This window comes from Myotis yumanensis, unplaced genomic scaffold (genome assembly GCF_028538775.1).
Source record: "Myotis yumanensis isolate MYYU_CA2020_CCGP unplaced genomic scaffold, mMyoYum1.0.hap1 SCAF_22, whole genome shotgun sequence".
Classification (NCBI taxonomy): domain Eukaryota; kingdom Metazoa; phylum Chordata; class Mammalia; order Chiroptera; family Vespertilionidae; genus Myotis; species Myotis yumanensis.
In genome coordinates, this window is record NW_027223773.1 from 14566501 (window position 1) to 14591268 (window position 24768).

At 37.1% G+C, this 24768-nt stretch overlaps 1 protein-coding gene and 2 pseudogenes across 1 annotated transcript in view; 2 read left to right on the plus strand and 1 right to left on the minus strand.

Annotated features, from left to right (window-relative positions):
- AHCTF1 (AT-hook containing transcription factor 1) overlaps positions 1 to 24768 on the minus strand; it is a 72467-nt gene that overhangs the window by 32627 nt on the left and 15072 nt on the right. Inside the window, exons 4-20 of the mRNA XM_070401370.1 lie at positions 24283 to 24463; positions 19180 to 19387; positions 15825 to 15941; positions 13632 to 13716; positions 11984 to 12134; positions 11077 to 11209; positions 10821 to 11002; positions 10340 to 10401; positions 9466 to 9594; positions 8624 to 8714; positions 7014 to 7103; positions 4812 to 4952; positions 4066 to 4170; positions 2970 to 3063; positions 2274 to 2397; positions 1949 to 2005; positions 530 to 676 (exon numbers count right to left, since the gene is read on the minus strand). Coding sequence (XP_070257471.1) covers positions 530 to 676; positions 1949 to 2005; positions 2274 to 2397; positions 2970 to 3063; positions 4066 to 4170; positions 4812 to 4952; positions 7014 to 7103; positions 8624 to 8714; positions 9466 to 9594; positions 10340 to 10401; positions 10821 to 11002; positions 11077 to 11209; positions 11984 to 12134; positions 13632 to 13716; positions 15825 to 15941; positions 19180 to 19387; positions 24283 to 24463 — 2097 coding nt within the window. The remainder of the gene's footprint in view (positions 1 to 529; positions 677 to 1948; positions 2006 to 2273; positions 2398 to 2969; positions 3064 to 4065; positions 4171 to 4811; positions 4953 to 7013; positions 7104 to 8623; positions 8715 to 9465; positions 9595 to 10339; positions 10402 to 10820; positions 11003 to 11076; positions 11210 to 11983; positions 12135 to 13631; positions 13717 to 15824; positions 15942 to 19179; positions 19388 to 24282; positions 24464 to 24768) is intronic.
- On the plus strand, positions 1477 to 1812 carry LOC138999271 (bolA-like protein 2 pseudogene; annotated as a pseudogene).
- On the plus strand, positions 20449 to 20548 carry LOC138999390 (U6 spliceosomal RNA; annotated as a pseudogene).

Here is a 24768-nt window from a genome sequence, read left to right on the forward strand (position 1 = left end):
AAAAATGACATGCAAACTGGTAAACACAAATACGTGCTTTGCATTCATACGAAGTAGCATACCTTTAAAAAGACAGGCAACACTAAAGCCACAAAAATCAAGATAAAACCAGTGTAAATGGCAACCTATGGTATACTTTATTTTCAATAAAAGCCTTATCAAAAACCTCATGCTTTTGAGACCTCATTATACAATTATAAATTATACAAAATCTTTCCATCACCAACTTCACATATCAATGCTAAATCCTGCCTCTGTGGTTCCCCCAACACACTGAACAGATTTCTAACCTAACAATCACCATATCTGCACTATTAGTCACTGTTACCTATTTGTTTCCTTCTTTAAGCAGTGAGACACCTGGAGTTTTATCTTTGTATTCTTACTGCCTAAGGTAGTGAAGGCATTATTTGAACTGACTCCTTACATTACCTCTAGAAATAGATTCAATCGTATCTTTAATATAAATTTTAATCATTATTTTAATAGTTTACAAAAGCTTTAATTCTAAGTGAACTAACAGACTCACCTCATAGTCATTATGATCGATCAGCCAAAATCCTTGAATAAGTTTGACCTGGTCCCAAGAAATGGCAAAGGCAGTTGGAAATGATTCAATTGAAGTATCTGTTTTGTTTGGGAATGAATACATAATATCAAGTAGCAAATAAATGGTCTTTTAAAAAGTGGGTTAAGGACAATAAACAAAAACTTCTACCTATATATATATTTATAATAGGTAGCAACAGAATATAGCAGGAACGATTCTTGAAAGACTTTAGTTTTTAGAAAACCATTATGAATGCCCAGCTAGGGGAAGTAGTTTTATTAGATGTGGGTATAGGCAATCCCACACCAGCTTCCTTCATTCTCAATAGGAAGCACCACCACAAAAGAGAAGAACTAAAGCGTACTTGCTTCATGAAGTCAGTAGCTTAGCAAATTTAATAAACAAAGCTATAGACAAATTCCAGTTAGCCAGCAAAACTTGGCAGCTTAAGCAAATGCATCAAGTGTCTTATAAACTATAAATAGAACTACCCGTTTTCAGATTAATAACTGACATGAGGACGAAAACCTTACTGCAATGACCACAGGGCTCAACACAATGTCTAAGGTAATAAATATTAAACTACCTTAAATGTATTCATATTCAGTACATAAGTTAACCTATTTGAAAATGACTACTTGCCAGTAATGTTTTAGAACTGCTGCTCTTAACTTGGGGAGTGTCTCAGACACATTTGAGAATCTGATAAAAGCAATGGACCCTATCCCTACAAAAATAAACATAAAACAAACGTTTGCATAATTTTAGGTTAACCACAGACCACTTAAACCCAACCCACAGATCCTGGGTTAAGAAACCTTCCTTTTAGGAACGCCTCAGTAAGGGCGGAAGTAGAGGCCTCCGCAGAAGTGGCAGCAGTGAGGGTGGAAGCAGCGTGACCGCGTGGGATCTGGGGTTCTGCCCGCACCGGGCCGCCCCCGCTGGCTGCCATGGAACTCAGCGCCGATCACCTGCGGGAGAAGCTGCGATGGGACCTGCAGGCAGAGCACGTGGAGGTGGAGGACATGATTCCCAACCGTTGCTCGTCCAGCTTCCGAGTCCTGGTGGTGTCGGCCAAGTTCGAGGGGAAGCCGCTGCTCCAGAGACACTGGCTGGTGAACACGTGTCTAGCAGAAGAGCTCCCGCATATCCATGCCTTTGAGCAGAAAACCCTGACCCCAGAGCAGTGGGCCCGTGAGTGGCAGAAATAAGAGACCAGTACCTGCACAGCCATTAAATTATGAATCAGGGCAAAAAAAAAAAAAAAAGATACCTTCCTTTTAAAAAAATTCAAATGTGAAATTGAGACTGGATTAGATTGTGTATTGGTTCCTACTATTCTGAAATTTTGTGATTTAGGTAACACATGAATTATTTAATAAAAATTTTAAAGGATACAATAAAATGTTTGCTTGTTTCAGTAACGTCGTCTAGTAGGTATATGTCAAGTAGTGCCTATAAAAGAGATAAAAAATTCAGTCCATTTTATATACCCACTAGAAGCCCAATGCACAAAATTCGTGCAAGAGTAGGCCTTCCTTCCCCGGCTGCCAGCACGGGCTTCCCTCGCCAGGAAGGCGTAAGGTCTAATTAGTGTATTACGCTTTTATTATTATAGATTTATTCCCCCAAGACTGTGCCAGGTGTGACAACTCAGTTAAGCATACCTCCCTCCCCACAACTTTGTGAACTCTTCAGTGATACCATGTTATTGCAAACCTACATGCAGACTAGGAGGAGGGTATTTTCCTGTGCCTCCTTCATCTCGTTTCCACAACTTCTCAACTCGATCTCCTAACTGAGAAACCATTCCATCGATCATCAAATAGTCAGAGTTCCATTTCCCACTGCAATAAGGGCAACATTAAAAATTATTTAACATTAGTGGTAATTATTATTATCAAGACAATAGCGTTAAATTCTTAAAAGCAATGATCCCAATTATCAAAGGGAGAAGAGTTGGGAAGCAGGAAGGGGGGGGAGAAGAAATAAGGGGAAAAAACAAAGTCGTCCAAGTGCTGAAATGCAACTGTTAATGGAAAGAATGTAACATAACTAACTGGTGACCTATTTTAAGCTTTTTTGATGAAGAGCAGCTTCCAGTTTTGTATTTTTCTGAATAAGAATTCTCAGAAAAAGCACGTTTAAAATTATAGAATCTCCTCTAATTATGAATGGTGGTAAATAGCTTTCTTTAGGAAACAACTAATAGCTATACTCAAGTTCTAAAGTAAAAGTGTGACCATCAGGCCAAGGCAAACATTACAAATAAAACAGTAATGTTGGGAACAAATTCTGAGAATTCCACTCATTTAATCATTTTATAACAGGATGAATGCTGTTCTACCTCAGAAGGCGTTCTGACTTCCTACAGGAGAAATGTCTAACATGTTGCTGGAAGGTTCTGGATGTACTATACCTTGATAAAAGCTCACACTTCTGCCGACGACTGGTGTAGTAGCTCTGAATTACAGGGTAGTTGTAGCATAACCTTGACAACTGCACAGCATCATCTAGATTGTTTTTTTAAGAGTTGGAAAAAAAGCTAGTAATATTTCCAAAATACCCCAACAATACTTAGGTTACTCACATTGATATTTTACTATAATTTTATATTATTGTTTAATTTGTAGGCTTCCTAAACTTTAGTAATATACCCACCCCTTTATTAATAGATGCACAAATGAGAAAACCAAGTCTCTCATAAACACCCGTAACAATAAGGATGCTAAGAGAACAGATCAACAGCAATTATGGACAGTGAGAGAAGTAAGCTTAAATAAAATCTAATGCGAATCCTGGAAATGCAAGAAGTTAATAAGCTTTGGAAGTGTATTTTAAACAAATACAGCAAAAGTCAAATTCTCTAATTCTTGATATTGACATCAATCATTAGATAAAACAGGGGCGGGGAATGTCTGGCCTGCAGGCTGTATAAGACCTGCAAAATCATTAGGTCTGGCCCTGCCAGGGTATTAGGGGTGAGTTAATTAAATGTTTGACCAAATATAGCAGGTTAATTTTTAAGATGATAATTTTGTATGGCCCATGAATGATATTATAAATATCCACATGGCCCTTGGCAGAAAAAAGGTTCCCCACCCCTGAGATAAAAAGAGGTATTTAAATGATGGTAAATATTTGTTAATAACCATATTAAAAGAACCCTTAAAATAAAAAGATTGACAAATTAGATTATAGGATGCGTAAGTTCTATGGACCTAAATTATAGCTGGTGATATTGAATCAACTTTCAGAAGCCATAATATTCTTTCAAATATTCTTTCCTTCAAAATGTTCTTTAACCCAATAAACATGTATGGAAAACCTGTGTATCAGGCATGGGGTGAGGTACTGAAGATAAACAGAAAGAATGTAAGAAAAGAAAGTAAGAATAAAAGGAACATAAGTGAGGTGGTAGAAGAAAGAAAACCCAAAACATTAGAACACAACCACAAAATTATAAAGATTTAAGAATGTTTCAATTAATATTTATAGATAAGTAAATATTTTACCTAAGCCCTCTGGTAAAAGCCCAGAGTGAGAGAACCAGAGAACCATTTGTGCGTACTGACAGATGAGCTGGGAAACCACACATTTATTGGTTAAGTTCATACGGCCTGTAAAGAAGAGTTAAACACCAGTTGTTTAAACTTCAACCACAAATGAAAAATCAAGACACCGATTAGAAAACTAATTAATTCTTTGGTTATTTTTAACAGGAAGTTAAAACTCAGGCTGAACAAATGACTCACTGAAGTAGGCGTTTCAGGTATGTTTCTACCTCAGCTACACTTCCATTTACCTAATTTCAGAAGTCAAGTTAATACACTGCTACAAACTATACAGCATCATTAATATACCTTAGGTTGTTCATATCAGACCTTTAAATAAAACTGTTTTGTTTAAATGGCAAAACAGCAGAAAACATTACAATGACCTCTGTGAATAAAAACTTATGTATAATTTAAAAATTTGAAATTCTACTATAAATATACTACCTTAAAAGCCATTAGGTTTAAATCCAGAATTTGCCACTTATTTAAGCATGGGCTCATGATACACCTAATAGCATTACGTAGCTTTTCATAAAAAAAAAAACCACACACACACACACACACACACAAGAAAAACAAAACAGCATTTGAGAAATAATGGCCTTTTTGCACAATGATCCATCTAAGACAGGAAATTTAGTCTTTTAAGAAGTCAATAAGTAACATTTAACAAAACGCTCATTTATATAAGATAAACAGCACACCTCTTTCCGTGATCTCTTGTGCCTCTGTTGCAAAACAGCTTAAGACTGTATTAAGATTGCTAAGCAGCAAATGGCATTGCTGAATAGATTGTATAGTCTGTGGATCAATGAAACGACACGAACCATCAAATAATGGTGTACCTTTCAAAGATAAAATATACAATTAGTTTCAACACAATAAATCTCAAATAATTAAACTCACAACTGAGAACTTTCTCTAATTCCTACTGACCACAGAATCATTCTATACTTTATGAGATTTATAAAGACGAGCTTGAAATGGCAAACACCCTCAAGGAACCTAGAAGGGATAGACACAATAACTTTTTTTAAATGTAGAATGAGGTAAGCAGAATGTAGAAAAGGTGATACAGATTCAATTTCAGATTCACTAAAAATCAGTATATTCATTATCCTCCTTCAAATAAATATTTTATGTCAGAAATGTTGTGTACCATATTGTTCTGCAATTAATAAGAACTTTCTTCCACCTCCAGTCTTTAAAAAGTTAGACATTAAGATTCAGATAAAGACTTACTACAAAACCGCAGGTATGTCATAATTCATTGTAGACTCAGTTGTCCTTTCATTTTGAATTAAAGGTTGAATTTACAAGTCCTTTGGGGGGGAGTGTTTTAGTTGCTACTGGTTACATCTTTTGATAAGATTTAATTGCATTAACATCTATATAATTGTATTTTACTATATAATGTGTAATATTTGATATATCATTTAAAACAAATATCTGAATACTAAAACCTTCCTTCCCCAAATCAAATTATTTGCTTTACATCCTGGTCGGATGTAAAACTAACTTTTTAGCTCAATTGTTGTTGGGTAAAGCATCGTTGCAATATGCCAAAGTTTTGGTTTCGATCCCCAGTCCAAGCATATAAAAGAATCAACCAATGACTGCATAAATAAGTGGAATAACAAATCAATCTCTCTCCCTCCCAGCTCTAAAAATCAGTTAAAAAAAAAAAACTTGAAAAAATAAATTTGCTTTACCTCTAATACATGTAGTATACTTATTTTTTAATTATTATTTTATCTAAAAAAATCTTCATTAACCATTAATGAAGCTCAAGGCAGTAACAATGGCTGAGTTACTACCAAGTTCAACCCTGAAACACCACATGATGCTAAAAGAATAGACACAGAATTTTATAAACTGAATTGAATTTTTTTCTTTTTTTACATAACTTACATTATCAATCCTGAAAACATTTTCTCCTGAAAAGAGTATATTTTTACCCTTATTCTGAATTATCAGATTACTGAAATATTTAAAAAAATTTTAATCCATGTTTACAGTTTTATGAGTATGCCCTAAGATACAATAGAACCCCGTGTCTTCTTGTACAACTTTGATTTAAAAATTCTATTAAGAATAAATTTTGAGCCGAAACCGGTTTGGCTCAGTGGATAGAGCGTCGGCCTGCGGACTGAAGGGTCCCGGGTTTGATCCGGTCAAGGGCATGTACCTGGGTTGCAGGCACATCCCCAGTGGGAGATGTGCAGGAGGCAGCTGATCGATGTTTCTGTCTTATCAATGTTTCTAACTCTCTCTCTCCCTTCCTCTCTGTAAAAAAATCAATAAAATATATTAAAAAAAAAAAAAGAATAAATTTTGAAAAATCCATTTGTTCACTCATCATAATAGGAATAAAAACATGTACTTCTAAATTAACTTTAATTTTACTTTCACGTAGAGAGCAATCATTTCTGCACTAATTGGGCATAATGGGTTTTTAATATTCACAGGATACCTCAAAACTCAAAGTATACAACTGTCAAGAAGGAAAATGACCTGGAATGCCTGATAATGACAACTGTTAGAAAACAGATGATGAGCTTTTACCCTATTTAGTTTCTTTATGCTCATAAATACTTTAAACAGAAAATGAATAAGTAGAGCAGTTTCTGAGGTTAGCTCGCATATTCTCCTTAATCATAAGCAATTTTGTAAATTAAACTCTGAAGATCAAAAGATGCATAAGATGTAATTCTTAAACTTGCCAATATGGACATAATATGTTGCCAGTTTAACAATCTGTTGCAAAATTTTCGTCAAAAAATAATTTTGTTACTCTAAACTAAAAACAAAGTTTTCTTCTGGGCCTTCAGAATTTATAATGTCAAGATGATTAAAATTATTGTTACGTACTTAAAAAGTAATTAATTTTTTAATAGAGTACTTACATAGTCTGTCAAATTCCTCTTTTGTGAGAACCACTTTATTCCATGTCCATTCAAGAACAAAGCGCAAATTAGCAGCAGAATTTGGTTGTTCTAATTTGTAAATATAAAAGAAAAAATAAAGAATGATTATTATTAGAAACAAAAAAGGGCTAACTTTTTAGTGGAGAAACCTGACAGAAACCACCCTTACCAACTGAGCAAGATAAAAATCAACAATAGAGAGAAACTGGTACCATGTATCCTTCTCAGAGCAGTACATTACTTTATGTGAAAATTGTAAAATCTGAATCCAATCATGAGGAAAGATCAATAAACCAAACTGAAAAGCAATCTACAAAATTAACAGGGTTATATTCTTTTTTTTTTTTTAATATATTTTATTGATTTTTTACAGAGAAGAAGGGAGAGGGATAGAGAGCCAGAAACATGGATGAGAGAGAAACATCGATCAGCTGCCTCCTGCACACCCCCTCCTGGGGATGTGCCCGCAACCAAGGCACATGCCCTTGACCGGAATCGAACCCAGGACCCTTGAGTCCGAAGGCCAATGCTCTATCCACTGAGCCAAACCGGTCCGGCATAGGGTTATATTCTTTAAAAATATCAATGTTTGGAAAGAGAAAGGCTTATACCAACTTTAGAGATTAAAAAGACATGAAAATTGCCCTAGCCGGGTGCCTTAGATAGTTGGAGTGTCCTCCTGTACATCAAAAGGTTGGGGTACGATTCCCAGTCCGGCATGTACAGGAGGCAACTGATTGATGTTCTCTTTCACATCCATGTTTCTCTCTCTCCCCTCCTCTCTTAGGAAAAAAAAAAAGTCAATTAAAAAAACATGCCCTCAGGTGAAGATTAAAAACAACAACAACACACACACACACAAAACAACCCCTGCAATTCTTAAATAATAAAATAAAAATAAATAGGAAGACATGAAAATCAAATACAATATGTACATATTCTGGATTTCCCCTGCCCAAGAATGCTACAAAGGACCTTATAGGGACAATTAGTGAGATTCCAATGTCTGTAGATTAGATAATGGCATGTTATCAATGTTAATTTTCATGATTTTTATAGTTGCAAAGTGGTTTTTTAATGGAGTGTCCTTGTTCTTAGAAGGAAATAATATTTAATTATTTATGGGTAAAGAAACACAATGTCTTCGACTCGTTCTCAAATGTTTGTACAGAGTGAGAGTGATACACACAACTTGGTAAGTCTCCAAAGAATTTCGCTGAGTGAAAAAGAGTCAATCCCAGAAGGCTGCATACTGTGTGATTCCATTTATGAGCAGTTTTTAAATGACGAAATTATAAAGAATAGATTAGTGATTGTCAGGGGTTAGGGATGTGGCTATAAAAGGGCAACATGGGGGATGCTGATTTGATGTAGTAGAGGTTTGCCAGATTTTATCATTGGGGTGGCGGTGGGGGTGGGTGGGAGGGGGGTAAAGAGTACACAGGATCTCTCTATATTATGTCTTATAATCATGTAATTATATGCGGATCTACAAATAGCTCCAAATGAAGATTAACCACCCCCACAAACAGCGAGTTGATAATTTTAAAAATACAAAAGTAACTTTCCATTAAAAATAACAATCTTACCATCCAGTATCCACCTCCTGATATATCCAGTCAAAAGTCCCAGGGAACTTGTGTGGATTGCTGCTGACAATACAGCTTTTAATTGTTCTTCCTACACCATGCATACAAAAAAGTAGGACATTAAATAAGAAAGGATATGTGATCACAGAATCAGAGGCAGAAGTTCTAGTTCAGAATACAAAATTTTAAAGGCTTAAAAATCATTATGACTCACTAGGATGGCTATATAAAAAAAGACGGACAATAATGAGCATTGGTGATGTGGAAAAATTGGAATCCTCACACACTGCTGGTGGGAATATAAAATGATAAAGCCCACTTTGGAAAACAATCTGGTAATTCCTCACAATCAAAATTATCATATGACCCAGCAATTCCACACCTAGGTACACACGCAAGAGAAATGAAAACACATGACTACACAAGAACTCCATATGAAGCAGCATTATTCCTGATAGCCAAAGACTGTCCATCAGCTGAAGAATGAATTTCAAAATGAGGTATACTTGGTAGTGAAATACTAGCCAGCCCTAAGATGAAATGAAGTACTGATACATGCTACAAGATAATGAACCTTGAAAACATTGTGCTAAGTGAAAGAAGCCAGTCACAAAATGCCATATTATTAAGATTCAATTTATAGCCCAGCCAGTGTGGCTCAGTGGTTGAGTATCAACCTAGGAACCAGGTCATGATTCAATTCCTGGTCAGGGCACAGGCCCAGGTTGCAGGCTTGATCCCCAGTAGGGAACATATAGGAGGCAATGATCGATGTTTCTCTCTCCTCTCAAAAATCAATAAAAACATATCCTTGGGTGAGGGTTAAGAAAAAATCATCTCACCTGACTTAAACTGGAAGGCTGCATATCAATAAGTCTTGGTGAGAGAAGGCCAGCCATAAGACATCGATTATAACTATCAGAAATAACTTCATTGATAAATGGTCCTGATTTCTTTAAAAAGGTCAAAGTCTGAAACAGATTGATCAATAAGATATCAATTAATCAAATAACCAAATTTAAGAATACATAATAAACTCATTACCCCACTCATAGACTTAACATTTTGAATAAAACTAAAAACACTGAAATGGAAATTGTGGAAGACTACATTTTTGTACTTCTTTCAAGGAAAAGAGTTTATAGGTTCTTGAGCTAAATCAATGCTTCGTAATTATAAATATTGTAGCTTACATGTTTTTATGAAAGGTACCCATTACCTTCTCTAAAGCTGATAGACTCGATGACAGCTCTTTATGAACACACACACACACACAACACCCTGCAGTTAATTCCTCTGGGTCTAATATACAAAAGACCTGATATGAAGTATAAATACGGCATTCATCTACATCTATGTGATTATGAGTTAAAAGGTTTGTCACTTGATGTTTTCCTAGAAAAGTATTTTTCAACAGACAGTCATCATCCGCTCTGTGCCAGGCACTGTACCACTGTGCTAGGTACCTCTTTGCATTACTTTATTTATTCAAAAGCTTTCTGGAGAAAGGAGAATTTAGAGAAAGGATTAAAAGGGACAGGTAAGACATTGACCTACTTTGATCTTTTCCTTGGGGTCAAGTAGCTAACATCCATAGAAAGCTGCTAAAAACATTCCGATACGTCTCATTAACCTAGAAGCTACCATCAAGTTTAAATCCATGATCTGACTTGAGTTCAATAAGAAACACTGTCCACATTGCCAGCTGTTACCTACCTCCTTCTGAAAGCCAGTACAAGTTATATGAACAACTCCTGAGTTTAACAAACAAGTGGCATCTAAAAAAAAGATTTTAAAAATCCACTTAAGTATTATATTTGAAATGGCATTGATAACAACAGAATTTCTCTTAACAGACTGCTAGCCAAGGTATCAAATTATTATATACAAAATATTTTAAAATGTTTTTCCAAGTATTTCCAAACTTTATAAAAAATGATACCCAACTTTATCACAAATGCAGTAAGTGTGAAATATTTAATCTTTTCTAGCAAATTCAAAACTGTGATAATTTCTTTATAGACTATGTAAGTATTAAATTTCTCATGTACATGTATATTTTCTATGCTATCCATATATTAGCTGACAATGAGATATGAATAGATAATACTATGCACATATGTTAAACATAAATACACACACACACATACTCTTGCATGTTATTTTTCTCAAAAGGTAATGTTAGGGAAATACATACCAAAGTTATAGGAACTTGGGTTAAAAAACTGCTCAGGAGGCGAGTATGAAGGAGCAAGTCCTCGACTTAAACTTCTCTCGTGGACTAATATATCCAAGATATAATGTGGAGAAGTCATATTTACAACAGAATCCAGCGACCACAATGCAAAATAAGAGCAATTATGTAGAGTTTCTCCCGATCTAAAAGGAAATTTTACACAATTATTCACTGAACTGCTACAGATACAAATACCAAAAGAAAGAGAGACACATACCTTAATGAATCTGGCATTTGCGCATGATACCAACGATTTATGTCAAAAATCCCCAAATATATAGAAGGCTTTCCTTGTCCATATATATTCACTTGCCAGGTGAAGATTGAAACACTAGTGTCAGGAGACAGAGCTAAAAGGAAAAGATAATTTTAAAAACTAGAATAATCTCAAAGTAAAATCCCCCAAATAAAAATATAACGAGATCTTTCTCATAAATCCATATTTGATTTAATTTGCCAAAACACACTTCTATCATGCATTTTATTTTATTTTATTTTATTTTTTTAAATATATTTTATTGATTTTTCACAGAGAGAAAGGGAGAGAGATACAGAGTTAGAAACATCGATGGGAGAGAAACATCGATCAGCTGCCTCCTGCACATCTCCTACTGGGGATGTGCCCGCAACCCAGGTACATACCCTTGACCGGAATCGAACCTGGGACCTTTCAGTCCGCAGGCTGATGCTCTATCCACTGAGCCAAACCGGTTTCGGCTATCATGCATTTTATAAGTAGAGATTTACTCACCTTTATCTTAACTGTTTTTATATTTCAAGAACACCTTATTAAAAACTCATCAGAAAAGTTATATTGTGGCTTATTTTCAGTTGTCACCTTGGCAACTTTGAGGTATTAGAGGTAGAAAATAGAAAATGATCTGAATGAATATCTCCCAAGAATTGTGCATAGCTAGTACCAGAGAATATCAACACCTAAAGTGGATGCCTTTAGGTCTTAGAGCTGAATTCTTTAAAGGAACTTTGGTTGAGAAGGACTGATCTACTAGTAAATGCATAAGTCGAACAACAAATCGATGTTACTCTCTCTAAAATCGATTAAAAAAAACATATAAACCTTAAGTCAAGCATTCACATGCCATATAAGAGAACTTTTAACTAACCTTCACTCATGCCTTCCTCCCTGTCACCATGAGATCGAAATTTCTCTATACTCTGGCATCCCAAGAGTTTGGTATTACTAGTCTGTCCCCTCAAAGGAAACATGCCACATGTGAGGTCCAGTGTATATCTTTCTTCACAGTACTCCAACCCCTGAAAAAGAAAGTGTATAAAACCCTTATCTTCATAGGATTCTAAGCAAAAAGTCATTCTAAAATTAAATGTTTTCGATATTTAAAGATTTTTCCACAAAGAAAACAAAAAAAAGTTAAACCCTGAAAGTATCACTGAAAGCTCTAAAATTTCATATGGCATAAAATATTTATCAAATAAAAAGCTAGTTTTAGTCTCTCAAAAGTAATTACCAATAAATTTTTTGAAGCTGTTATCAAACATGGGAACCTTCATGTACTACTGGTTGTAGTGTAAATTGGACTAACCACTGAAGTTATATATACACATACTCTAGGCCAGCAAACCTACTCTTGTATTCGCAATGAAAATCTTGCTCTAGAATAGGTCTTTGCTCATCAATCCCTTTAAGAATCTGAAAAAAGCTGTGAAACTTTCCCCCCAAATGCATAATCAGTAGAATGCCTGTACACATTATTCAGGTACCCATCCCTATACCCTCGAACACTAGGTCTAGAAAGCCTGTTCTGGAGAATGGAATGTGAGGGTTGACCAAACATGGCTATTAGTAGCACCCCTCTATTTCCTCAAGAATTCAGCCACAAAAATAGTCATATGAAAGGCTAGATGCATTTATGCTCTTATACAATTGTCAGTGACAAGACTGTTTATAAAGTCACCCCATGGTTTACTGCTTGATATGTTAGAGCAGGGATGGGAAACGTCTGGCCCGTGGGTCATATAAGGCCCCCGAAATCATTTGGTCTGGCTCTGCCAAGGCATTAGGGATGAGTTAACACTACGGTGTCGGGTGAATTTCCCGCCAAAATATAAGATGGCGCGGGCAATTATTTAGGTTTCCCGCGCAAAATCAGGGATTTTTATGATACCTATTACCCCAATGGGTATGAAATGGTTCGCATACGCAGGTAGGTATCTTTGTGAACGGCAAACAAACAAATATTTGGTAATACGCAGTTACAATCGGCCCGAGTTTACACGTTTCCCGCACTCCACCGCAAATCTATATGAACCGAGTTAAGACGGCTCCCGCGGAGTACGCGCAATTCACGCGAGCCGACTTAACTCGTTTCCCCCACTCCAAGTGTTAATTAAATGTTTGACCAAATACAGCAGGCCAGTTTTTAAGCTGATAATTTTGTATGGCCCTCAAATGATGTTATAAATATCCAAACGGCCCTGGGCAGGAAAACGGTTCCCCTCTGTGTTAAGAGCATCAATGTGGGGTTATTTTTCCTGGGTAACATTTAGGCTACAAGCTTTAGTTCTGTCCAATTCCCTCCTTTTAGAGGCAAGTGATACCTGGAGTGCTAACAGAGCCACCTTGGTAAAGCAACTGGTGTCCTAATCCCTAATGTAACACTTTTTCCATTATATATTGTGAACACAGTACTAACTGTAAGAATAACTTTTTAATATCTTAATGTCTTAAAAGACTTAAAATACGTGATCAATGAACAAAATGGTAATACGAAGCCATATTACCATTACATTTACCTCATATAAGGTTTGTCCTGATGCCAAACACTTTCTATCCCCAAAGGCCAGCTGAAGCAGATGCAAACTCAGAACATCCCCTTCACTGAAAGAGAGATCAGCATGTTTTTTAGTGTTTCTCCTAAGAAATACTAACAATCATATTAATTACACTAAGCATCTCTCACTGTCCAAATCAGTTCAGTTTGAATACAATATTGAGTGCGTATGATAAAATTAAGGTCACTGTGCCTGGGCAGTGTGGCTTAGTGGTTGAACATCAACCTCTGAACCAGGTCAGTTTGAGTTCTGATCAGGACACATGCCTGGGTTGCGGGCTCAATCCCCAGTAGAGGGCATGCAGAAGCTAGCTGATCAATGATTCTCTCTCATTGTGGATGTTTCTATCTCTATCTCCCTTCCTCTCTGAATCAATGAACATATATTTTTTTAAAACAAAGAAAGGAACTGCCGTTTGACCCAACGATCCCACTTCAAGGAATATATCCTAAGAATTCTGAAACACCAATCAGAAAGAATATTTGCACCGCTATGTTCATAGCAACATTATTTACAATAGCTAAGATCTGGAAACAGCCTAAGTGCCCATCAGTAGATGAGTGGAACAAAAAAGCTGTGGTACATCTACACCATGGAATATGATGTGGCTATAAAAAAGAAGGAACTCTTACCCTTTGTGTCAGCATGGATGGACCTGGAGAGTATTATGTGAAGTGAAATAAGCCAGTCAGAGAAAGACAAATACATGCTCTCAGTTATATGTAGAATCTAATGAACAAAATAGATCTAGAGGCATGGATGCATGGAACAGAATAACATATCTCAGAGGGGAAGGGTATGGAGGGGACGGGAAGAGATTAGCCAAAGAACATATATGCACATATGCATAGCCCGTGGACACAGACAATAGTGTGGGAAGGCCTGCTGTGGGGCAGAGGCTGAGTGGAGAGGGGCAAAGGGGGAGGAAAGGGGGACATCTGAAATACTGTCAATGATAAAAATAAACATAATGCCCTCTCATTCCTGACCACACAAAGCCGTCACAAGGCCCATTTCTCAATGCTGTTGGCCCACATTGCACTCAGATGAATGGAAATACGAATTTGATCCAAATGAGGGGCAGCTCAATAGATATCTCTGTATTTTCTCCAGGATTGACAAATTTGAAAAATGGCAAATCATTTTTTCATTCATTGCCTTGTTACTACAATGTAAGGTTAAGACAAAACCTCAAACGTGAGGACATCGAAAACAAAAACCCAAATTGTCCACAACGCAGGTACATAAAATCTAAGGTAGAATAGGACCTGGAAAGAGAAAGTACTGGGATCAGTGAGTTATCAGGATCATGGCATTTACACCACAAACTTTAATTTCACTGATCACCAAAGAAAGAACTAAATACCTAAGAAAAAAAGTTAAAAATCAGCACTGAATACTGTTCTAGCACTGGAAATGAACCAGTTAGAAATTAAATTGAAAAGAAAGATCTGTCCATAGTTGCACATTAGAACATTAGAGCTTATGACAGGGAAAAGGCAATCCTAAAAATATACTAGAAAACAGAGTAGGGATAAATAAAAATGAGAGAGGCATACAAAACAAAGAGGAAAAAGGAATGAGATTATAAAGAGAAAAGATGTTCTTACAAGAGAATACAGAAAGCCATAAAAATTGCCTCTAGTAATAATAGGTTGCCTGGTCATCTGAATTGGCTTACACTTTGAAATAACACTGAAACAAATCAAGCAAGCACAGTTTCTTCTCACTGATATATGAGAATTACTTAAACTTGTAAAATAATCATTTAACTTTTTTTTAAAGTATATTTTTATTTATTTCAGAGGGAAAGGGAGAGGGAGAGAGATAGAAACATCAATGATGAAAGAGAATCATTGATTGGCTGCCTCCCGCATGCCCCACACTGGGGATCGAGCCCACAACCTGGGCATGTGCCCTTGATCAGAATCGAACCTGGAACCCTTCGGTCCGCAGGCTGATGCTCTATCCACTGAGCCAAAATAGCTAGGGCTCATTTAACTTTTTTAATCATTTCAACTATCACTAAGTCACTGAATTATGTTGCTTTCACTAAAAAGAGACAACACAGTACAAAGTAAAAGCTTTCCGAAGAAATTAAATGCTGCTACATTTTTGACAAATATTTTTTAAAAACACATGTATCACACTTACCTATCTTGTGTAGACTGAACAGCCCACAAATAACAGCAATTACGAGGATCATTCTCAGGTTCTTGAAAAGTAACAGCATATACGGGAACCCTTCCACTTTCCAATTGTGTGTAGTATCTGTAAGAGGCACAAAAATTACTATACTTCATACTTTTAAATTATAGCTATGTTAAAGAAGGTGCCTCAATATAAGAATTTGAGTTAGAGCAACTACTGTCCGTACAACCGTCTTCAAAAATACACAGGAGCCCTGGCCAGTATGGCTCAGTGGATAGAGCGTTGGCCTGCAGACTGAAGGATCCCAGGTTTGATTCTGGTTGGGGGCACATGCCCAGGTTGTGGGCCTGATCCCCAGTGGTGGGTGTGCAGGAGTGGCCAATGTTGTGCTCAGGGGTTAGAGCATCAATCTGTGCACCAAAGGGTTGCAGGTTTGATTCCCCTTTAAGGGCACATACCTGGGTTACAGGTTTGATCCCCACCCCATTGGGTCAGGTGCAGGAGGCAATCAATCAATGTGTCTATCTCTCTCTCCTCTCCGCCTCCCTTCCACTCCTTAAAAAAAAAAAAAAAAAAAAAAAATCAATGGGAAAAAATCCTCAGGTGAGGATTAACAACAAAAAACACACAGGGTACAAGACATCAAGACAATGAGCATGGCATCCATCCCCCCAGGGAGAACTGGGAAGGGTTAAAATTAATAAAGCACAGAATACATGTATGAGTGAACTAGTCCTTCTAGTACATATAAATATATGCCACTATGTACTGCTCCCCAATAAGAGGTACCCTTGAGAGATGAAATACTGCCACAAGACTCCATTTCTTCAGCTGCATGGATTTAAGCATCAGTTCCACTATGTTTGCTACCTCCCTCAATAAAGGAGTACTTCCCTCAATAAAGGGTTAATTCCTGACTTCAAAAATACAACTAAAAGTCGGAACGGACATCAACCAGAACCACAGGAAGGCTGGCTGAGGAGAGACTCTTCAACTAGAAGCAAAAACAACAGCATTCCGACACTCAGAGGAGGCGTAGTGTGGAAAATTTAAAGGTGCGGTGGTGCGGTGGTGAGGTGGTGCGCACGCAAAACGGGCTGGCGGCTGAGGGCGCGGTTGTCGTTTTCAATCAGGAGTGAGTCTCAGACTCTGGGCTACAGATCCAGGCGAGTCTCTAGGGACTCAGACTCAAACGGGAGAAGGGGGACTGTCTGGCTACGGCCCCTCCGAGGTTTGCAGCGGTTGCTGGGACAGAGAGGCAGAACCCCTGGGGACGGACTGAGAGCGGCCATAGCGGCTCCCTCCCCCTGCCCTGTTGATCCCGCCCCGCCCAGGCCCTGCGCAGAGCCATTTGCCGATCGCCTCAGGCAAAGGCTGGATTAGCGCCTCCCCAGAAGACAGAGGTTTTCCGCACAGCTGATTCCTACAGCCAGTCGGCCTGGTGGTCAAATCCCTCTAGTGTTAACTACAACAATTAAGGCTTGGCTAGAACAAGACTGCGCACAGAGACCACAAGGGGGTGCACCAAGAAAGCATAAAAGATGCGGAGACAAAAAAACATGACAGAAATGGAGGATATGGAGCTAAGAATCGCAATTTTGAGGGCTTGCCATAAATTTGTGCAGAGCCTCACGAAAACTAATGAGACCCTCGATGCTACGATAAAGAAATTAGAAAGTAAAGCATACACGGACTGAAATAAAGAATATTATACCCAATAGCAGACCAGAGGAGCTCAAGAATCAAACCAAAGATTCGACAAAAAACACCCAATTGGAAAAGCAAAATGAAAAAAGAATCCGAAAGTGTGAAGATAGTGTAAGGAGCCTCTGGGACAGCTTTAAGCGGTCTAATATCAGAATTATTGGAGTGCCAGAAGATGAGAGACAGCAAGATATTGAAAACCTATTTCAAGAAATAATGGCAGAAAACTTCCCCCACCTGGAGAAAGAAATGGACTTACAGGTTCAAGAAGCGCAGAGAACCCCAAACAAAAGGAATCCAAAGAGGACCACACCAAGACACATCATCATTAAAATGCCAAGAGCAAAAGACAAAGAGAAAATCTTAAAAGCAGCAAGAGAAAGAGGCTCAATTACCTACAAGGGAATACCCATACGACTGTCAGCTGATTTCTCAACAGAAACTTTGCAGGCCAGAAGGGAATGGCAAGAAATATTCAAAGTGCTGAATACCAAGAACCTACAACCAAGATTACTTTATCCAGCAAAGCTATCATTCAGAATTGAAGGTCAGATAAAGAGCTTCACAGATAAGGAAAAGCTAAAGGAGTTCACCACCGCCAAACCAGTGTTATATGAAATGCTGAAAGGTATCCTTTAAGAAGAGGAAGAAGAAGAAAAAGGTAAAGATACAAATTATGAACAACAAATATGCATCTATCAACAAATGAATCTAAGAATCAAGTGAATAAATAACCTGATGTACAGAATGAACTGGTGATTATAATAGAATCAGGGACATAGAAAGGGAATGGACTAACTATTCTTGGGGGGGAAAAGGGGTGTGGGAGATGCGGGAAGTGACTGGACAAAAATCATGCACCTATGGATGAACACAGTGGGTGGGGAGTGAGGGTGGAGGGTGGGGTGGGAGCTGGAAGGAGGGGAGTTATGGGGGGAAAAAAGAGGAACAAATGTAATAATCTGAACAATAAAGATTTAAAAAAAAAAAAAAAGGGTTAATTCCTTGGCAATTTTAACCCCATAAAAGTATCAATATAATTATATTTGGACAAAGTTTTGCACAGCATAACAATTTTAAAACATAGCATTTTAGAACTGATTTTTAAAAAAGCCTTTGCTTTTCTGTCTACTGGGAACAACTACTTTACACATATTTATACATCCTATATAATAAAAGGCTAACATGCATATTGTCCCTTGACTGGAAGTCTGACCAGGGGGCGGGCCCAGCTGGCAAACCTCCCATGTCCCCTCTCCCGGGCCAGCCCAGCTCAATGGGCCCCAATTGGGGTGGGGCAGCCAGACCCCACTGGTGCACAAATTCGTGCACCGCGCCTCTAGTATGGTTATTTAAAAAGATACTTATGAAAAAATTCATACGATATAAATATCTTTAGAGTCATGCTTTATTAGCAAATTTAACACAATAACTGAAATGCCTTTTAAAATATACCTTGAATCAACCTAAATTCATGTGCTAAGTCATTTCTTTATTATATCATCATGATTTAATACAATAAAAAATTATTCAGTCACTCAATCATTAATTTATCCTACCATTTTCCCCTTAAGCTAATTTTTAAATATTAATAGGGTACAAGTTATATTCAGAAAGAAACTGCCAAAAATCAAATCAGAAAAGTTATCCTTACTCTCTTTTCATGCTTTTCATATTCCAGAGTGCTAGGTAGCCATCAGAAAAACCTACAGCAAGATGATTGGTCCTGTTAATGTAACTAAGAGTTGAAACTGCTGTTCCCGATGGGCTTACTAATTGGAAACACAGATGGCGTCCTTCTCCTACTGCACGTTCTCTGAGGTGTGGTACTTCGGCTGGAATACCAGCTATAACTTCAAGGTCTAAAAAAAAAAAAAAAAAAAAGTGAGGTAAACGAACTATCAACAGCATAAAAACAAATGTGTCACCCATTATTCAAGCAGAAATTGAAGACTACTGGGGTAGATAGGAAGAGGAAGCATCATGCGGTCATCATCTGACCTGATCACTCACTAAATGTGAAAAAAGATGCCATGTGCCTCCTGATGTGATACAGTATGAAGCACCCAGCATTTATGACGTATCCTTGCCAAATATTAAGTCTGAATCTAATCAGAGAGAGCTGAGATTTTCAGAAAATATAAAGTGTAAATGACACCACATGAAACACACAGATAATTTCAAATGTGGAGCATCACACCAGGTAACTTCTTCAGCAAGTCACTGGATAGAGAGGATTGCTCTACCTTCAAGGAAACATGAGAGATGTCAAGTGAAATGTGTGGACCTTGTCTGTGTCCTGATTCAAACAATCTAATTTCAAAAAGGTGCTTTAGAGACAATCACAGAAATCTGATTATTCAACTATTTACCAGCAATTTCAACCTTTTTCATCTCATAACACACATAAATATGTTTTTTGCTGATCTGGAAATAAAAGGCATAATTTCATTCATTCACACTGAACAGCTATTGTCCTGTTGGCTGTTGTCATTTTTTATTTGATAATCTAAGGGAAAAAAGGTCAGTGCCCTTGACTAAATAGTCAGGTATTGCATGTTTTAAAAATCCTTACAGCACACCAGTTGAAAATCACTAAACTATACCAAAGAATTAATTAATATGTTAAGTGTGGTAATGACATGATTATGTAGTAAAATAACCATTATTTGCTTTGAATTAATGCAGAGGAAATGAGAGAAAGGAGAGTGAAAGAAAATGGATGCATATAAAGTAAATTTTGAAAACTAACTTGAATTTAGGTGATGGGTATGCGTGGATTCTTATATTCTTTTACCTACTTGAAGATGATGGTAATCTTTAATGAAACAAAAATATTCAGGCCTGTATATTGATATAACTATTGTGCAAGGGCAGATTCCCTCAATGTTATTATGAAGGGGTTACAAAATCATATTCCACTGTGCTTGCTTCAGCGACACATATACTAAAATTGGAATACCGAGATTAGCATGGCCCTGCGCAAGAATGACACGCAAATTTGTGAAGCGTTCCATATTAGAAAAAAAAAATCATATCCCACTGTTCTTGAAGTTACCCTCTTGATCCCTACTGTTTCTGATTATTTTTTCAGAGAATAGTGATTAAATGTTGCCAAAATATAATATTTCATATAATAAAATACTGTAAACTTATTCAAGAAAATAAGGTAGACTCTACATGTACTGATGTGACAGAATATGTAAGAAATACCGTTAAGTTTGGAAGAATTGCAGAACAGTATTTACGGTATGATAAATGTTAGGAACTTCATATTCTTTATGTGTATTTCAATAAAGTCTAAATAGTTATAACCACAAATTACATTTTTAAACAAAAAAATCAATTTTGCATTGAATCCCAACACTCAATTTTTTGTGTGTGTGCTATAAAATTCAATGGCTTAATAATTCTCATAATTGAGATATGGTTCTAACCTCTGATCACAATGCAGTTCAACTATAAAATTATTCTTGTGTTAAATTCAACTACTGATTGTTGCTTTCTAAAATAAAAGATGTTTTAACTCTGCCCAACCAGGCGTGGCTCATGAACCAGGAGGTAATAGTTCAATTCCCAGTTGACCTATGAACCAGGAGGTAATAGTTCAATTCCCAGTCAGGGCATATGCCTGGGTCGCTGGCTGTATCCCCATTGGGGGACCATGTCAGAGGTAGCCAATTAATGATTCTCAACACTGATATATATCTCTCTCTCTCTCTCCCTTCCTAATTAATAAATTAATAAAATATATATATATAAATTAATAAAATATATATATATATATTTTAAAAAGATGTTTTAACTCTATTTTGATCTGAAGTTTTAATTATGATACAAGAATTTTAATTAGCCTTACAGCTATATCATATAAAATACACACTCCAGAACAAAACTTCAAGACTATTTAATTCCTTTATCAATTTTCTACTAAGAACAGTTAAACCATTTCTAATATTCTACAAACTCATTTTTACTGTTTTTTTACTAATCAATTCTTTTCATTTAAACTTATTTTGCAGATTTAAATTTAGTTTAAATGGTTAAGTTCCTCAGTCAATTTCTGGTCAAATTTTTGCCGCTTGCAGTTTTATTATATACTGACAATTTTTATTAGTTATGCTCATAAACTGGGATAAAATAGTGATAAAACAGTTTGTTATCTATTTCTACTTCTTAGCTGTCCATAAAAGAAGAGATCTGGCCCTAGCCAGTTTGGCTCAGTGGAAAGAATGTCGGCCTGAGGTCTTAAGGGTCCCGGTTCAATTCTAGACGAGGGCATATGCCCAGGTTGTGGGCTCCATCCCCAGTAGGGAGCATGTAGGAGGCAGCCGATCAATGATTCTTTCTCTTTATTGAGTTTCTATCTCTCTCCCTCTCTGAAATCAATAAAAATATATTTTAAAAAAAGAACAGATCTGCAATATTACAGGATGCTTTAAAAATCAAGATGGTGCCCAGCTGTTGTGGCTCAGTGGATGAGTGTCAACCTATGAACCAGGAGGTCACACACGGTTGATTCCTAGTCTGGACACATGTGCAGGTTGCAGGCTCAATCCCCAGTAGGGGGCATGCAGGAGGCAGCCAATCAGTGATTCTCTTTGATCACTAATGTTTCTATCTCTATCTCTGAAATCAATAAAAAATAAAATTCAAGGTCCTCAAAGGTCAAATGGTCCTTTTGTGAGAAACATCGATAGGTTGCTTCCAGTATGCACCGGACAGGGATGGAACCCCAATCTATGTATATGCCCTGACCAACAGCAACCTTTTGGTGTAGTGTACAGGCTAAGGCTCTAACCAATTGAGCCACCTGGCCATACCACACGTGTTTGTTTTTTTTGTGTTATTTTTGTTATTGTTAATCCTCAACCTAGGATATTTTTCCACTGACTTCTGGAGCAGTGGTTCTCAACCTTGGCTGCACATTAGAATCACCTGGGAATCTTTTTAAAATCCTGATTCCTGGGCCTCATCCTCTGGAAATTGTTACTAATGTTGTGGCCCCACCCCATAACAAAGAAACAGAATTTCCGGAGGATGAGGCCCAGAAATCAGGATTTTAAAAAGATTCCCGCCGAAACTGGTTTGGCTCAGTGGATAGAGCATCGGCCTGCGGACTGAAAGGTCCCGGGTTCGATTCCGGTCAAGGGCATGTACCTTGGTTGCGGGCACATCCCCGGTAGGACATGTGCAGGAGGCAGCTGGTCGATGTTTCTCTCTCATCGATGTTTCTAACTCTCTATCTCTCTCCCTTCCTCTCTGTAAGAAATCAATAAAATATATTTTAAAAAAATAAAAAATAAAAAAAATAAATAAAAAGATTCCCAGGTGATTCTAATGTGCAGCCAAGGTTGAGAACCATTGTTCTAGAGCAGTGATGGCGAACCTATGACACGCGTGTCAGAGGTGACACTCGAATTCATTTTTTTGGTTGATTTTTCTTTGTTAAATGGCATTTAAATATATAAAATAAATATCAAAAATATAAGTCTTTGTTTTACTATGGTTGCAAATATCAAAAAATTTCTATATGTGACACGGCACCAGAGTTAAGGTTTTTCAAAATGCTGACACGCCGAGCTCAAAAGGTTCGCCATCACTGTTCTAGAGGGTAAAAGGGAGGCAGGGAGGCAGGAAGGCAGACAGAGAGAGAAGGAGAGGGAGGGAAAGGGAGGGGAGAGGAAGGGAGGAAGAAAGGGAGGGAGGGAGGGAGAGAGAGAAAGAGAGATATCAATGTGAGAGAAACACATTGGTTGCCTCCTGAACATGCCCAACCAAGGCCAGAGATCAAACCCAGGTATGTGCCCTTGACTGGAAATCGAACCCACTACCCTCTGGTGTGCAGGCCAAAGCTCTAACTATTGAACACACCAGTAAGGGCAGGGCCACACATTTTTAAAAAGTTTTTAAGTTACTTCCCCTCCCTACATAAACCAATCAAGAGTCCCACAAATTTAAAAAATGAAATAAATACCAAAAACCTAAAAACAATGGATAAAGTGTAAATTTATTAATATTAAATAGAAAAAACTGCCTCTCTTCACTTTTTTATTTTTTATTTGAGTAGCATTAGTTCTATTCTGGGATGTTATTTTGTAAGGTATAACTTTCAATCACTGTCATTTCCTAGTGAATTATTTGTGTCTTGTCTTACCATAGGAACATAAACAGCATGCCAACACTGTTAGATCCTACATGGATAAAAATAAAATCTTGATAAAGTTCAACATTTTATACCTTTAGTTCTTGTCTGACATTTACTTGATATTATTCAAGTATATATCTGAAAATAAATCAATATCCCTATCTCTTTGACTTTTAAAAAAAATATATTTTTATTGATTTCAGAGAGGAAGGGAGAGAGAAAGATGGAAACATCAATGATGAGAGAGACTCAGTGACCGGCTGCCTCCTCCACACCCCCCACTGGGGATGGAGCCCACACCCCGGCATGTGCCCTTGGAATCGAACAGCGATGTCCTGGTTCACAGGTAGAGGCTCAATCACTGAACCACATGGGCTGGGCCTTCTCTTTCAATACCTACTTTAGTATATGAACAGTTCATCAACAAAATAGACTAAAATGCAAAAGCTATCAACAGTGCCCAAAACATTAAAACAATAGGTCCAAACAATGAAAGAAACAAAGATACATAAAGAAGTCTCTATAAAAAATTTTTTTACTTTGAAAAACTCAATCCCTTATATCAAAATATTCTGGTGTTCAATTTTTGGTTTCAAGCAAAGAAATTACCTGATGCCTCCACTTCATTCTGACTGCATGATAAGTCATCAAGACATAGGTCAATGAGAAGGATCTGTCCAACATTAGTTGCCACAGCTGCCACCCCAAAAAGCCACCGCAAACTTGGGTGCAAATGCTGAGTGCTTGCACTGGCTCCTCCATGATTAATTATAGGTTCAATAGCTATTACCTAGAAAGGAGAATATATGATTTGCTTTTCTTATACAAGGTGAGAAAATGCAATTAAAACATAATAACTTTTGACGTTAAGGCAGGTTACTAGGTTTAACAGACAATTTCAAACAAAATCGAAAATCTGCATCTGATACTTGTGAATATGAATAACATAATTAAATCTTTCAATATAATAGGGATTATACCATTATTTCAATATATAAAAAATCATGCAGCTGAAATAACTGATGTGCTAATTGGTTCATTTAATGTTCATGATAACCCTTTGACCCTACCTGTGCACGAATTTCATGCACCGGT